The following is a 12,993-nucleotide window of genomic DNA, read 5'->3' as shown; positions in this document are numbered from 1 at the left end:
TATAATTAACCGCACTATTCGGGATGACTTTGTAATATTCTTCAAAGCTTCAAGGTTCTCTGCAAGGTGTTATTATTTTAAAAGTCAATGGAATAAATTCAGAAACCGAGTAGGCAGAGGAACCAAATTAACTGAACTTTCAGTTATAATTTGTCATAAATGTCAGTGTTCAGTAAACTCTTGAACAAGGGTTTTCCTAGACACATTTCTAATTTACCACTAGGAATTGTTCTTTCTTTCTCTGTGAACACCGAATGAAGATTCTTTGCCTTCGGAAGATTTTCATTAAAATTTGTTCTCGTTTAAAAGATGACACGGTAAGTGCTCTTCGCATTGTTAAATATTATTATTTTAATGAACTAGCTCAGTTAAAAAAATTGAGTACCATTGATTATGGAAAGATTCTCTTCAAATCATATAATTTTTAAATGTAGTTTTCAAATGTTAACTTTTACCGGTTTTTTACCGGTTTTACCGGTATTGCATTTATCAATACCGAAAAACCGGTCTTCAAAATACCCCCCGGTATTGGCATCTCTACCTTAAACGTATGCAAATCCAGCTCGTGCTTTAATCTTCTGCACGAAACTTTTGCTTAGATTCAGTTTTGTTTTTGCAACTTCTCGAACGGAGGAGTTTGGGTTGGCTCTATCTACGCTGGCGTGATCTTTAACAGTATACGGACGACATTTTTCTCCGCATCTTAGCTTCCTATCGACAGTCAGACGTTCTTCAAACCGTTTTTTGACACGAGAAACCGTAGAATTGGGTATTCCTAACTTTTTACCGATGGCACGATGTGATAGATTCTCGTTTTCGATGTACTTGTGCAGAATTTTTTCGCGAATTAGCTATTCTTTCACAGCCATTTTTCAGATCTTTGCGCACCTCATGAAAAGACTCACACAGTATAAAGTGCATTGTTTAAACTTTCTCCATACAAATTTTCAACTAATTGTACCCAACAGTTCAAAAGTTAGAGCAATTTGAGTGTGTTGCAATTTTACCGTGGACACCCTTTACAGCATGATATGTTATTGCTGTGAACCTAAACTTAAACCTTAAAGTTTGAACTTTAAATTCAACAATATTGAAATTTACAGTTTCAATATTTCTAACGACTACAGATTAACACAGATCTAAATAACTTTAAATCTTGGAAGAAAACCGCACAGCGATTGATAGACAATAGTGATCATTAGAAACCTACCTATACCTAATGGGTTTTGTATTAGAAAAAAAAAAACCTTTTCCCACCTCAGTATTTGCCAGGGCCGAAGCTTAGACAGTTTTGTAACTGTGAACGGTTACGCTTTGTCATTTATAAGAATGTTTTATGCCGGAATTCCAATTTTATAAGTATAAGAAGATTAAAAAGAAAACTAGAAAAATTATTTTATACCAGTTTTGAGCAAATACAAGTAATACAAGAAGCAGGTTTTTCAAGAACCAACACGGGCTCTGATGGTGACGCTGCTGCGGATCGCGGCTGCCGACTTTAATCGCGAATGTATGCGTCACACTCCTTAGTACACTTATCTACAGTCTGTAAATGGTAATTTTTCATCTAGGCGCTAATTTTGTGCGCTATGCGGTGCCTGTGTCTGGAACTTGCTCTTGACTTCAGGGAATGCATTTAAATTTAACCCTTTGTCGATCATTTTAAATCGGGCATATTATGGAATTTTTAAATTTAATTATTATTATATTTGTGTACGTATTTAGAAACCAACTGAAGAATCAGGAACAATTTAACATATTATGGGCATTACAGTACATGTAGAAAGCTAATGATAGCTTTGCAACCGCTCATTTCAATACAGCTGAGTTAACTATGATTCTATAAAGCCCAGCACTTCTCAAACAAATTAGTATAACCCAGTTAACTCAAGCACTGCATCCGCTCCACAATTCTTACTATCATCATATAATCATGGATTCAAACACCAAATCCTATAGCTTTACGCTTTCTGACGAGTACCGCGAGCTGGCTCGTAAGGAACTACGCGAAGACGATGAAATCCGAAAGCAAACCCTTATACAAATGCGTGAATGGATAGAGAAGAATCCGTACATCAAAAAGTGTCGCACCGACAACACATTTTTACTCAAATTTTTGCGGGCTAGAAAGTTTTCCGTTCCACAAGCAACGGAGGCGCTTGAGCGATACTTGGTTGCGAGGCAGAAATTTCCGGAATGGTTTCGTAAATTAGACCCATTGGAACCGACAATGAATGACATCATAAAAGATGGACCATTAGTGGTCCTTGGGCGCGATCAACACGGCAGAACGGCCATCCTAATTCGTTACAGTCGATTTAACGTGGACCAAGTGACCCCGCAATCCTTATGCCGATATGTGTTGATGATGATGGAAGTCCTATCGGAGCAGGAAGAATTTCAGATCGCTGGAACTCGCCTGTGGGAGGATCACAGTGATATGACGATGAAGTTCGTAGGAATGTTCAGTTTAACGGAGCTCAGTTCGATATTGCAGGTCCTGATGAAATCGATGCCGGTTCGCATTCGACAAATCAACTGGATCAACCTGCCGAAGTTTGCCGCTACGGTGGCTAATTTCGCCCGGGCCTTCGTGAGCGGTAAATTGAGCGAGCGAATTCTTGTAAGCAATACTTTGACGAAATGGAATGGTACAAATTGTGCTGCTAAGTCACGCGTGTTTCGTTTTTTTTTAGGTTCACGCTACGGTACATGAGTCTAAGCAAGACCTACAAGAATCACTGTGGCCACAAGAGTATGGTGGAATGGTTGACGTCAAACTGCATAATCGTGAAATGATGGCACTGCTAGAACAGAAACGAGAGTTTTTGCTGTCATTGGATGAAATGGAAATCGACGCCGATCACTATATGAATTTATGGAATAAAAACGAATTGAATTCTACGGAAGAAATTGACAGTGGCGTGATCGGTAGCTTTCGCAAGCTAAATGTTGATTAGTTCCAGTGAATTGAAATTAGGATCAAATCTACCGAAAACTGATGCAAACTTGAGCATCAGGTTTCCAACCATTTGTAAAACATGAAGCAACCCAAACATAAAAATATTCTTTTACAACCGTCAATGTATTTGGTAGTGTTAGATAGTTACAATTAATTTTTGAGTGCGTAAGGGGATCATAGGGTCAGACCTCCAGCGATAAATCACTGTCCATATTATATCATAAAGAAAGGTAGGTTAGCAACCCAAAATAAAAACTAGGGCCGGGTCGAATGAAACTTGTTTAACAAGAGTGAATATAGACGGGAAATGAAATAGATGATTTGGTAGGTATATGCTTATCAATCATTTTGCTTGTTCAGGCCGTAGAATGGCGTATTTGATGAACTTGTTCTACCGTCAAGGCTTTTGTAAGATCCGTAAATTAATTTTAAACGCGCATTGTATCTTTTACCGTATGTCCACTTAAAACATTAATGTGCAAGAACAAGAAGATTCATTTTTCTTTCTGTGTCAGGATATAGTCTTAAATTTATTTTCTATGTGAGATAGGGTCGACCTGATTTCTATTTGCCTCCCACGCCATTAAAGTGGGGCGTTCCTTACATCCCTTGGGTTGTGTTCTTTACAACATGCCCAAATATGCTACTCGAAACTTGTTGTTGATCGTGTAATACGGTAGAATCAATATATATTGATTATACTTGTAACACAGAAAACAGACTACCAGGTAATCAACAAAAAGTGTGTAAAAGGTTTTTATGTAATCTACGAGTAATCCTTCAATAGAGCACCCCTCGAGCAGTAAGTGGCAAACTAAATCTTGATGTCGCTGCCATCGCTGCTATGTAACTCCAGCACAAAGAAATATTGATAAAGGTACATGGATATTTTTTTATGCGTTTGGCAAACTATTCCTGGAGGGCGCCACCGACAGATTTTACACACAAAAATTCGATTACTTCCTTCGAGTCTGTTAATCTGTTCTCTGTGCTTGTAATACCCTAATTCCCTTACTGCAATGTATTTGGATGGCATTTCAAAGTTCGGTTCTTCCCGGACGTCATTTTTGTGGCGCTGATTCACGATTGCCATTATTAGGCATGTCTTCTGTGCTCCATACCGCAAATTAGTGACAACCACCACTTTATATTTCCCAAACTTTTGTACATATTTCTTTCGCAACACACTTAGTGCTGAAAAGATAGATTTCCATTTCATTAGAGACTAGCATGGGTTCTAGATTAGGAATGATTGCGTCCTTCGACCAAATTATTGTATTGATGTGTCTTTTGACAGTCAAGCTACGATAATTCTGTTTATGAGTGCTTTAGAGACACCCATGGATATCAAAATTACAGCGGCTTTTGTTGTCAATTCTGTCGAAGGCTTGTTTTAAATTAAGAGTCTATCACCGTTGGAGCCCTTCCTCCATTCTTCATGTCTCCATCTAGAAGTTTGCCAAGAACAAAGATTTGTTTTGCTGCACTTTCTTATGCCTGGCAAACCTTTTAATACACTGGCATCGACGGCAATTGTCTCTCTATTATGCGCATGAGAATTTCCGCAATAAATTTTGTGCACGGTTCCGCAGAGGGTTGCTCTACAATGTGGTTTTCGAGATCGGAATTTGGCTCGTTGTCTGCCAAAATAAGCAAGTTTAAGTCTACGTTGCCTTCGATTGCATCTTACGTTCTATATTTGAGTTCGGAAATCTTCAGTCCGGGGCATTATTGTTCATCAATCGTATTACATTTCAGACAGGTCGGTGTATCACTGGAACTTAACCTATCAGGCTTCTACAACATTTGTCACGTTTGTAGACCTTGGATGTGTTTGTGCTCCATTTCTGCTAAACTGAGTCCAAATCCATTGGCACACGAGATCGAAGCTTTCGACCAAGTGAGTTTGAATGTTTCGTTTTTCTCATTTTTGAGCCCATTTAGATTCAGATGCTAATGCTAATGCTTCCGATTTAACTTTGTTTGCCGATAAGCTGCTGTTGAGCTTCTCGATTTTTCTTGATTACAATTTTATGATCACTTATTTTATCCGTGCCCATCTCCTAGAATGTTTTAGGGACAGTTCGGAAGTCCTCAGATATAACGCATTACAAGGCTAGTATCTGCTGTCTGCACCAGTATTCATATATTGCAATGAACACCACACATTTGCCTAAGTGATTGCTAATGAATGATAAAAATATTGTAAAATTGTTGTCATTTATGTTGTACCAATAGAAACTTTTCATTTCTATTGCGCAATCGTGAGGAATGCATGATTCTTTTACTGCAGCTGATAAAATGCCTTGTTGAATTTATTGGAAATGCCATTATTCTTGGAATTCTATACCATGCTCTTATCTAACTGGAAACTCTGCTACTCTCTTAATGTTGTCGGTAACTTCTAACAAAGATTCCATACAAAGAGTTGCTCCGTTTTGCCGTTCGTACCATGAAGCTGATCAACCGTGGCCGAGAAAAGATGGTGACTATCTCTTTTCATTAGTCCGACCTTTACTACAGCAATATCGTATCTCATCGTTTCTATTTTGCGTGTTTAACACTTCAATCAATTCACCTATTAGGAGAATTAACCACAAGGGAGAATGCCGAGAGCAGATCGGAACATAGAACGACCTCTGAATCTCTCCTAAGGAGTAAGTACGTGCCATCAGGTTGACCACCAAGCCCTGGGGTATTTCGACATGTTTTAGTTAGTAACTTATTAACAAACACGTAAATAGAAATTTTTGCAAATTTACTAAGCCGCGGAAAAGTTCAGTTTCTACACTGCACGGGTTTAAGTTGGTTAATTTGTTTGCCTAGTTGGAACTGCTGGACGAAATATGCTATAAAACAGTATTAAAATCTGGTATCAAGTACATGCTGTTATTGCTTCAAAAGTGAAATGTCTTTCGCGGTCACAATCACAGTTGCATATTGTGGCTGATCAGTTTACTACAACCTACCCTGATCTATTGGACAGTTGCCTTCATTTTGCAGACACCATTTTGGCTGCAAGCTTTCGGCGGCGATTCCATTTGCCACCAGCCGCTCGCGGTGAACTAGCATACGTGAATCAGCGAGGTGCCAGCCGCCGCGTGGATCTGTCCAAAGTCTTTCAGCCAATGCGCTCAATCGAGGCCATAAACGAGCATCCAATGTTAGCTGATCGGCTTGCTCGGTCCATAGGGCACCTTCAGCACCCAGTACTTGTGAGGCGTATGCACCACCCATTGTCTTCAAATCGTTGTTATAAACCTTTTGCCAACCAATATAAGGCGAACACCAATTGTTACCATCTTGAACCCAGCCAGCAAATCCACAATCCAGATAGAGAGCATCATAATTGGAAATGATCACTCGATAGCCTTTCTCCAAAAGTTTTGCCAACTTGGGATCGTTGCCCGTAGTCCAAATTTGAATAATGTACCTATTTTTGTCCAAATACTGATCAACGTATGGCTCTTCAGTTAGACGGCTGGTCCACATCACTATTGGGCGATTATCTCCCAAAGATTTATCTAACCGTTCGAGTGCATTAGTCTGGAAATAATTCCACAGTTTAAGAAAGTCCGCTTCATTTAGTCCCCAACCTTTGGCTTGCATCCACTGTTGAATTTCGACACTTGTGTTCCAACAACCAATCGAAACTTCATCACCACCCATATGAAACAGATCAGAACGGCTGAACATGGCATTCATTTCTCGATAGATGTCCTCTAACACATCGTATACCTGATCTTTCGTAGGATCTAGCTGTCCGCACGGTGGTTCTACACAATATTTAACCCATGGTTGATAGTTAAAACAGCTGGTCAGATTAGTTTTCTCCCAGCCCTCGCCAACGTGAGCAGGGGCATCCAGTTCTGGAATGACTCGTATGCCACGTACTAAAGCATACTGCACGATATCTGCAACATCTTCAGCAGTGTAAATTTCCTTACGCGAGTAAGCGCCATATTTATGGAGAATCGGTTGAGAATTAATCACCAACGGGAAGCTTTGCGAGTCCGTTACATGCCAATGAAAGACATTCATTTTGACCATTGCTAAAGTATCAATAGTTCGCTTGATCGAGGCTACATCGACATAATTCCTAGACGTATCTAAAGCAACACCACGATGCGTATAAGCAGGGGAATCCTTAATTTCCACATCAGCCACTATCTGAAGCTCATCCCGAATATCATCAAATACAATTAATTGCGCTAACGTTTCCAATCCATGTCTCGCTCCAAAATAATTGGCAGCATCGATTTGCACCGCCACGTCACCGGAATCCGCTGCACTAATCGATAACTTGTAGCTTTCGTCAGTTTCATAGTTCAAGACCAACGAATCTGCCCCGACGGCAACTTTAACAATCACACGCTTTCCACCGTTCTTCAGAGTATGTCCAGATTGGACCATTCTCATTAACTGCCCTCTAAATCTTTCAATACTGGAGTCCCAATTGCGACTCAGTGCTTCGTATGCTTTAGCCCATTGCCACTGGATATCATAGACGTTGATATGGATCAGGTTGTTTCCCCGTCGATATTCACCGGTTGGGCGCGGCCACAGTGTACCGAATACTTCATTGCAATAGAGACGACAAACCGACAAGCTTACCGCTTTCTCACGGGCAGTATCGTTTGCATCCAGGGCTACCTTCTCACAGCGACTATCCACGCAACGATAACCCCAGACTGGTGCGCTGTAAATATATAACGCATTCAATATTAAGGATGATGTATTTGCAAATGGAACACGGAAATCAACGGATGCAAAAATACAAGAAAATTTAGAATTATATGCAACAAATATCTCGCCATGTTGAGTTACGAAAAATAGAAGTTTTATTGTTAAAGCTTTATTTTTTGTTCAGTTGAGTAATCTGACCATACTGTAACTCAACAGAAATTGTGTGATATCAAATACAAATCACTTCACCTCGTAAACGAATCCGTTGTATTGCAAAGCCCAATATAACTGACCGCTACGTAGATTCCGGTAGTGACAATTGCCACGAATGAAACTACAAGCACTAAATGCAGCCAACGTTTGGTAGTCATTTCACCATGAATTTTGTCGAAAATTTACAGAACAAGCGTTTCAAGTATTAGGATTAATAACACTTATCTACAGATATGATGTCGTGTAAGCTAATAAAAATCGCAGGTTATCTTTTAAAGCTGACCGATGATAGTTCATGTGAGCAAAATATTATAGGAATCTGTATTATTATGGACTGACACCTTCTTTACCAAAGCACCGACTGTTATTTTTCATAGTAAATCTCTATTGACAGTCTTTACTATGAGTGTTTTCTATACATTGACTCAAATCCAATTATAGATAGTTAGAAGGGGTAAAAGAAATATGACTATAAGGAATAACGAATTTCTTACCTTTCTTCCTGTTGTGCAAATGCTTCTTTGAGTGCCACTAGACATGTAAACAGAACAACTACGGCGAGACACCTCATTTTGATATTCCGGTGATCTTCAACTGCAAAATAAGGCTATTATCAGGAAAGTTAAAAACGAACAACTTAATATATAGCAAGGTATTAAGACAGCAGATTCCATTCGTTCCATTGTCTAATCTAAAACATTCAGTCCAGCAGATACAGCATCGCAATCAAACTGTGAAGCGTATATTTAAACAATTGGACAACGATAACGATCCAATTTGTAAAATTGACGCGAGATGCTATGTTAACTGGGCAGAGAAAAAATAGCCACTAGGTACAAGAGTAGATTAGCTATCATTTGGTTAAAGTTCTGTGAGTAAGATACCTATATTATTTCTTAAAACGTGACAACTATATTCACTGAACTGATCATACTCTACAATTTACACTTTCATTTCATATCACGGAGTGCAAACACAAGGTATACCACGCAATGCGAGACATAGTGTCCAGTCAAGTGGGAGTGGGAGGAAATAATTATATTGAACGGTGGTGCTGCAATACCATTATATTCCGTCGCTATGAATCGCGCCGCATTGATTAGGTGATACTTTTCATTTCTTGACTCTACTACCTCTTTTGCATATGAGAAAAATCACCGATTATAATGCAGCTATTATTAGTAAACAGGAATGGAGAATTCAAACTAAAAGCAAAACTTATAATTTATAAATGTTTTGTGGCTCACCCAAAGAAACCGAATGTGTCCCACGTACAGCTTATTTGGTTTCGGCAAGAAGTGCCCACTTTTACTGTTCTGAAGAACACTTTTGAACCGACCGTCTTGCGTGCGGCCAATGAACTGAGCTCGTCTGTCGTAGCGGATGGCCGTTTTGTTGCTCAAACCAGACTATCGAAGAAGACGTTTTATTCACTGTCCATTAATGTCGTGGGCAGCTTTCCTCTACTAGTACCATGACATTGTTATACCTGGCCAATCGCTTCTTCTTTTTATATCAGTTTTACCATATAAATTCAACATTGTTTGCGGTTTCAACAGAATCCCGATCCCGAAGAACAAAATAACTTTAAACTATATACGGCACATTGACCCACCACACACGATGTAAACCGGTTTATTCGCATATGGTTCGGAATTTAAGTGAGTCTCCTGACAACTTTAAAGTAAATAAAGTGCTTGTATTATTGGTAAACGACATACCTATCGGACGAAACTAATTTTACGATTTATCAAAAAAATTTTAATATTCTCCTCATTATTCCTTGTTATCAATAATCAATGGTGGGACTCCGTATAATCAGGATTACGATATCAGGAAGGAGCGAAGGACGAAAGATTACAAGCGGGGTTGCCAATATTTCTTCTAGAATTTGACGTATTGGTGACCAACGTATATTGGCATACTGTATAGGTATGCTACATTTTTGTTCAACGCGAAACAATGATGCGAAAACTGCAAGAATTTATTTGTATCGCTGTTCGCCTTGCTGTTCGCTGTTGCCCGCTTAGGCGCGTCCGGCAGAAATCGAACAAAAATCTGGCAGCGAAAAACTTTTTCTGCCAGACATTCTACCGGATTTCTGGCCGCCGTCACCCGTGAAAACTACACCGAAAAAACTATACACGTGCGATCAATGTGCAGATCACATATAGATATTCTCCTGATCAGTGCTTAAAATTATCAGTTGATACTCATAAAATTGAATATCAACTCGCTCCCTATCCCAAGTAACAATTTCAGGCTGATCAAACGCTTTAATAGCTGATTTTATTCAACCTGTGGCTGATCTATGGTTTAGGTTTAGAAATAAAAACCTTTTTTCAGCTTTTAAACATCTAAATCTGGTGATTTTATCAAGCTTCAGGCTAATTAATAGCTGCTTTCGAAGCTGCAATGAAGCTTAATAGAAATTTGTTTGTGCTTTTAAATAGCCAATTTGCGCAATGCTGTCAATTCTATTTTTAGAACGAGAAATAGTCTTGCAATCTGCTTTTCCATTCGCTTAATAAACGCTTCACCAACCTTTATGCAGTCAAAAAAAATCTATTTTTAAATTTAAAAAAGTGGAACGCGCTAGGGGGAACGCGTCATTTTTATTTTGCCGTGAACGTGATTATTTTAATTTCGAAAACTTTAATTCGTCGAAGTAAGCTAACTAATTAAAAATGCATGTCTTTTTTCCGGGAATGGAACCCGCCATCTTTTGATCCATAAGCACTCAGCATATGATCCGCCCCATTTGCATCTGCAGAACAGACAGTGAGAATATCTTTACACCTGAAGCCTAGCCCGCCTAGCGTGAAGTAGTCGATAATGTCGATAATTGACAAACTTTTGCTGTCAGTCGAATTGCGAAATTCTATGATCTGACAATATGTGTGCTGTGAGCCGAAAGAAAACTTGTTAGAAGTTTGTAAAGCCACTTTAACACCCTTGAGCAGCCTTAAAGTAGTTTGAAAGCTGTGAGCCTAATGAAAGCTTCCACTCTACACTTTAACACCTTTAAGCAGCTGTAAAACGGTTTGATGTTTATGGCTGTTTAGAAGCAGATTTTTTAGAAGAAAAATCCGCTATTAAGCTTGTTTATCAGCTTTTTGGAAAGAACTGGTTTGAAAAACTTGAAGTAGCTTAAACATCGCTTATTTAAACACCATTTAAGTGCTTACTTTATGCAGCTTTCCCAACAAACATTTTTGTTGAATAACAGCTTATCAAGCGCTTGTTTACTGAATATTAGCTGTATAATGGTTGAATAAACTGCTCTTCAAAAAAAAAATGTTTGTTGGGTTGATCGCTTTAAACCAACCCGTAAACAGCCATTGCTCTTGCAATTCAGCTACCGTTGTTACTTGGGTGCCCAAGTAACCACAAGCATTAACGCATAACCCCATATTGGCTGTAGCTCGGCATCGCTAATACCAGACAGCGGTATATCAGCAATTCGCATGGTTAAAACTTTTGTATAAACATTGCTAATGCGTTTAAGCATTATCGTAAATTAGCATTATTAAAAACACTATTTGCGTATATAATGTTACAATATGTTGCTTACAAGCTTTAGGACAAATCTTTAAAACGTACCGTAAATGTTAATAAAATGCTTATACCTGACTTCGTTTTTGCTTATTTACGGCCACTACTCATACTCTGTTTCACCTAACTGCTGCTGTCTTTTTTCAACCAATTGAATTCTAAAATCAACTACGAACGACGATTTAAGTACGACTAATTACAACCCACTCATCTATAACAGCTGTGGTTAAGATATCAAAGGCGCCAGCAAATGAACCATGCAGGGATACACGCACCCATCAGGTTCAAGTCTCATTAAAGGTAACATTTGAAATGCAAAAAAAATCCATTCGTCGTAAATAATGAAGTAACGCGCATAGCTTGAGAAGCTGCTAGAACCAGCGGACTTAAAAAATAAATATGAAATATATTTATTTTTGTCTTTTGACACGCCGACCGAATTGATGTTTTTATATTTTTTTCGCAAACAGGCTAAAAATAACGATATGTCGATAATGCAGGCGAAGCGATGTTTAATTCATGCCGTAATGGTGCTTTAGCAATTGCTATTATAATGCAGCTTTAATTTGACAATAGTGGGGCCCTTTTCCACTTTATTACTGCATTTATTGTACATGTAAGAAAATAACACATTATATGATATGCTTTGTAGCGCACTATAAAGCATTACAATTGAATTGATATAAAGCTTCGTGGTTACTTGGGTGGTTACCCAAGTAACCAGTAAGCACTAAACACTAGTCCTTGGACAACATTGTATAAGCATATACAGAACTATGAATAAAAGCATATTTTTCTTTATATACTTCTGTAGAACTCACATAATGCTAAAAAGGCGAAATAGCGGGTTGTTAAAATGCTACGCCACAAGCTTCCAATAAGCATTATCAGTGTTTGTTTGAGGCTTAAACGAAACGTCATTTTGTCTACATTATCGACGTATCGAAAAAGTATCGATGGCATATCGTTTGCTTGTTATGGTAAATAAAAATAGATTCGGTCGGGATTTAAAAAACTAAAGGTACTAGTACACTGTTTGCTGAATCATCCAATATTTGATCTATTTCATCAAATAAATTTGAAAACCCGTGTACTGACCCAACCAAATATTCGAACAAATTTTATTTTTCAAAATGTCGCCGAGCTTTTCCAATAAAATTTGGCGGTTTGTAAAACAGTGTAATATGCCAATCAAATTAAATTTGTTTTCGCAACATTTTGCGCTGTTCGCCGGTTTGTTTGCTTGAAACTTATCAAAAAAGCTCACAATGTTTATTATTTGAACTGCTGTCAAAATAGAATTTGGTACAGGAAAAATCGTGCAGAAAGGAAGTTTTGCAAAGGAAATGACACTGGAATAAATCAGGACATTATTAAATCAATAGTGAAAAGTTAAAAAGATTATGAATAATGAGGAGATCACTTAATATCTAGATCTGAGCAATATATAATTGAATATGATATTTTTCACCACGATATTTACCTGACCTCGATCGGATTAGTATTTTTTGCAAGATTTTTCGATATGTTTAGTAAATATGCAAGTTCAAGTCTATTGGACTCTAAGCAAACATCGC

General features: G+C 38.3%; 2 protein-coding genes across 3 annotated transcripts; one reads left to right on the top strand and one right to left on the bottom strand.

The window, feature by feature from the left end:
• The first annotated feature begins 1,931 nt into the window (after window positions 1–1,931).
• LOC128737777 (retinaldehyde-binding protein 1-like) lies at window positions 1,932–3,047 on the top strand. Its single transcript, XM_053832484.1, has 2 exons — window positions 1,932–2,623; window positions 2,697–3,047. Exons 1-2 carry the CDS (start codon window positions 1,934–1,936, stop codon window positions 2,958–2,960), a joined length of 954 nt encoding a protein of 317 aa, XP_053688459.1. The 5' UTR covers window positions 1,932–1,933; the 3' UTR covers window positions 2,961–3,047.
• A 2,685-nt stretch (window positions 3,048–5,732) lies between these two features.
• Window positions 5,733–9,707, bottom strand: LOC128733586 (chitooligosaccharidolytic beta-N-acetylglucosaminidase). 2 transcript variants are annotated; one of them, XM_053827272.1, is made up of 3 exons: window positions 9,583–9,707; window positions 8,356–8,455; window positions 5,733–7,661 (listed from the first exon to the last, which is right to left on the bottom strand). In XM_053827272.1, the coding sequence occupies exons 2-3, from the start codon at window positions 8,430–8,432 to the stop codon at window positions 5,921–5,923; spliced, it is 1,818 nt and encodes a 605-aa protein (XP_053683247.1). In that variant the 5' UTR covers window positions 8,433–8,455; window positions 9,583–9,707; the 3' UTR covers window positions 5,733–5,920. The 2 variants fall into 2 exon arrangements, with proteins under 2 accessions (XP_053683247.1, XP_053683248.1); XM_053827273.1 differs by lacking the exon at window positions 9,583–9,707 and adding an exon at window positions 9,109–9,558.
• Window positions 9,708–12,993: the final 3,286 nt, after the last annotated feature.

This window comes from Sabethes cyaneus, chromosome 2, assembly GCF_943734655.1.
Source record: "Sabethes cyaneus chromosome 2, idSabCyanKW18_F2, whole genome shotgun sequence".
Classification (NCBI taxonomy): Eukaryota; Metazoa; Arthropoda; class Insecta; order Diptera; family Culicidae; genus Sabethes; species Sabethes cyaneus.
Note: the sequence above shows the minus strand (reverse complement) of the source record. Positions and strands in the feature narration are given on the sequence as shown.

Excerpts from the sequence above, each read along its gene's own strand:
- LOC128737777 (XM_053832484.1), top strand. The coding sequence starts at position 1,934 with ATGGATTCAAACACCAAATCCTATAGCTTTACGCTTTCTGACGAGTAC. Across the intron at positions 2,624-2,696 it reads AATTGAGCGAGCGAATTCTT|GTTCACGCTACGGTACATGA; the intron begins GTAAGCAATACT and ends GTTTTTTTTTAG.
- LOC128733586 (XM_053827272.1), bottom strand. The coding sequence starts at position 8,432 with ATGAGGTGTCTCGCCGTAGTTGTTCTGTTTACATGTCTAGTGGCACTC. Across the intron at positions 7,662-8,355 it reads TTTGCACAACAGGAAGAAAG|CGCACCAGTCTGGGGTTATC; the intron begins GTAAGAAATTCG and ends ATATATTTACAG.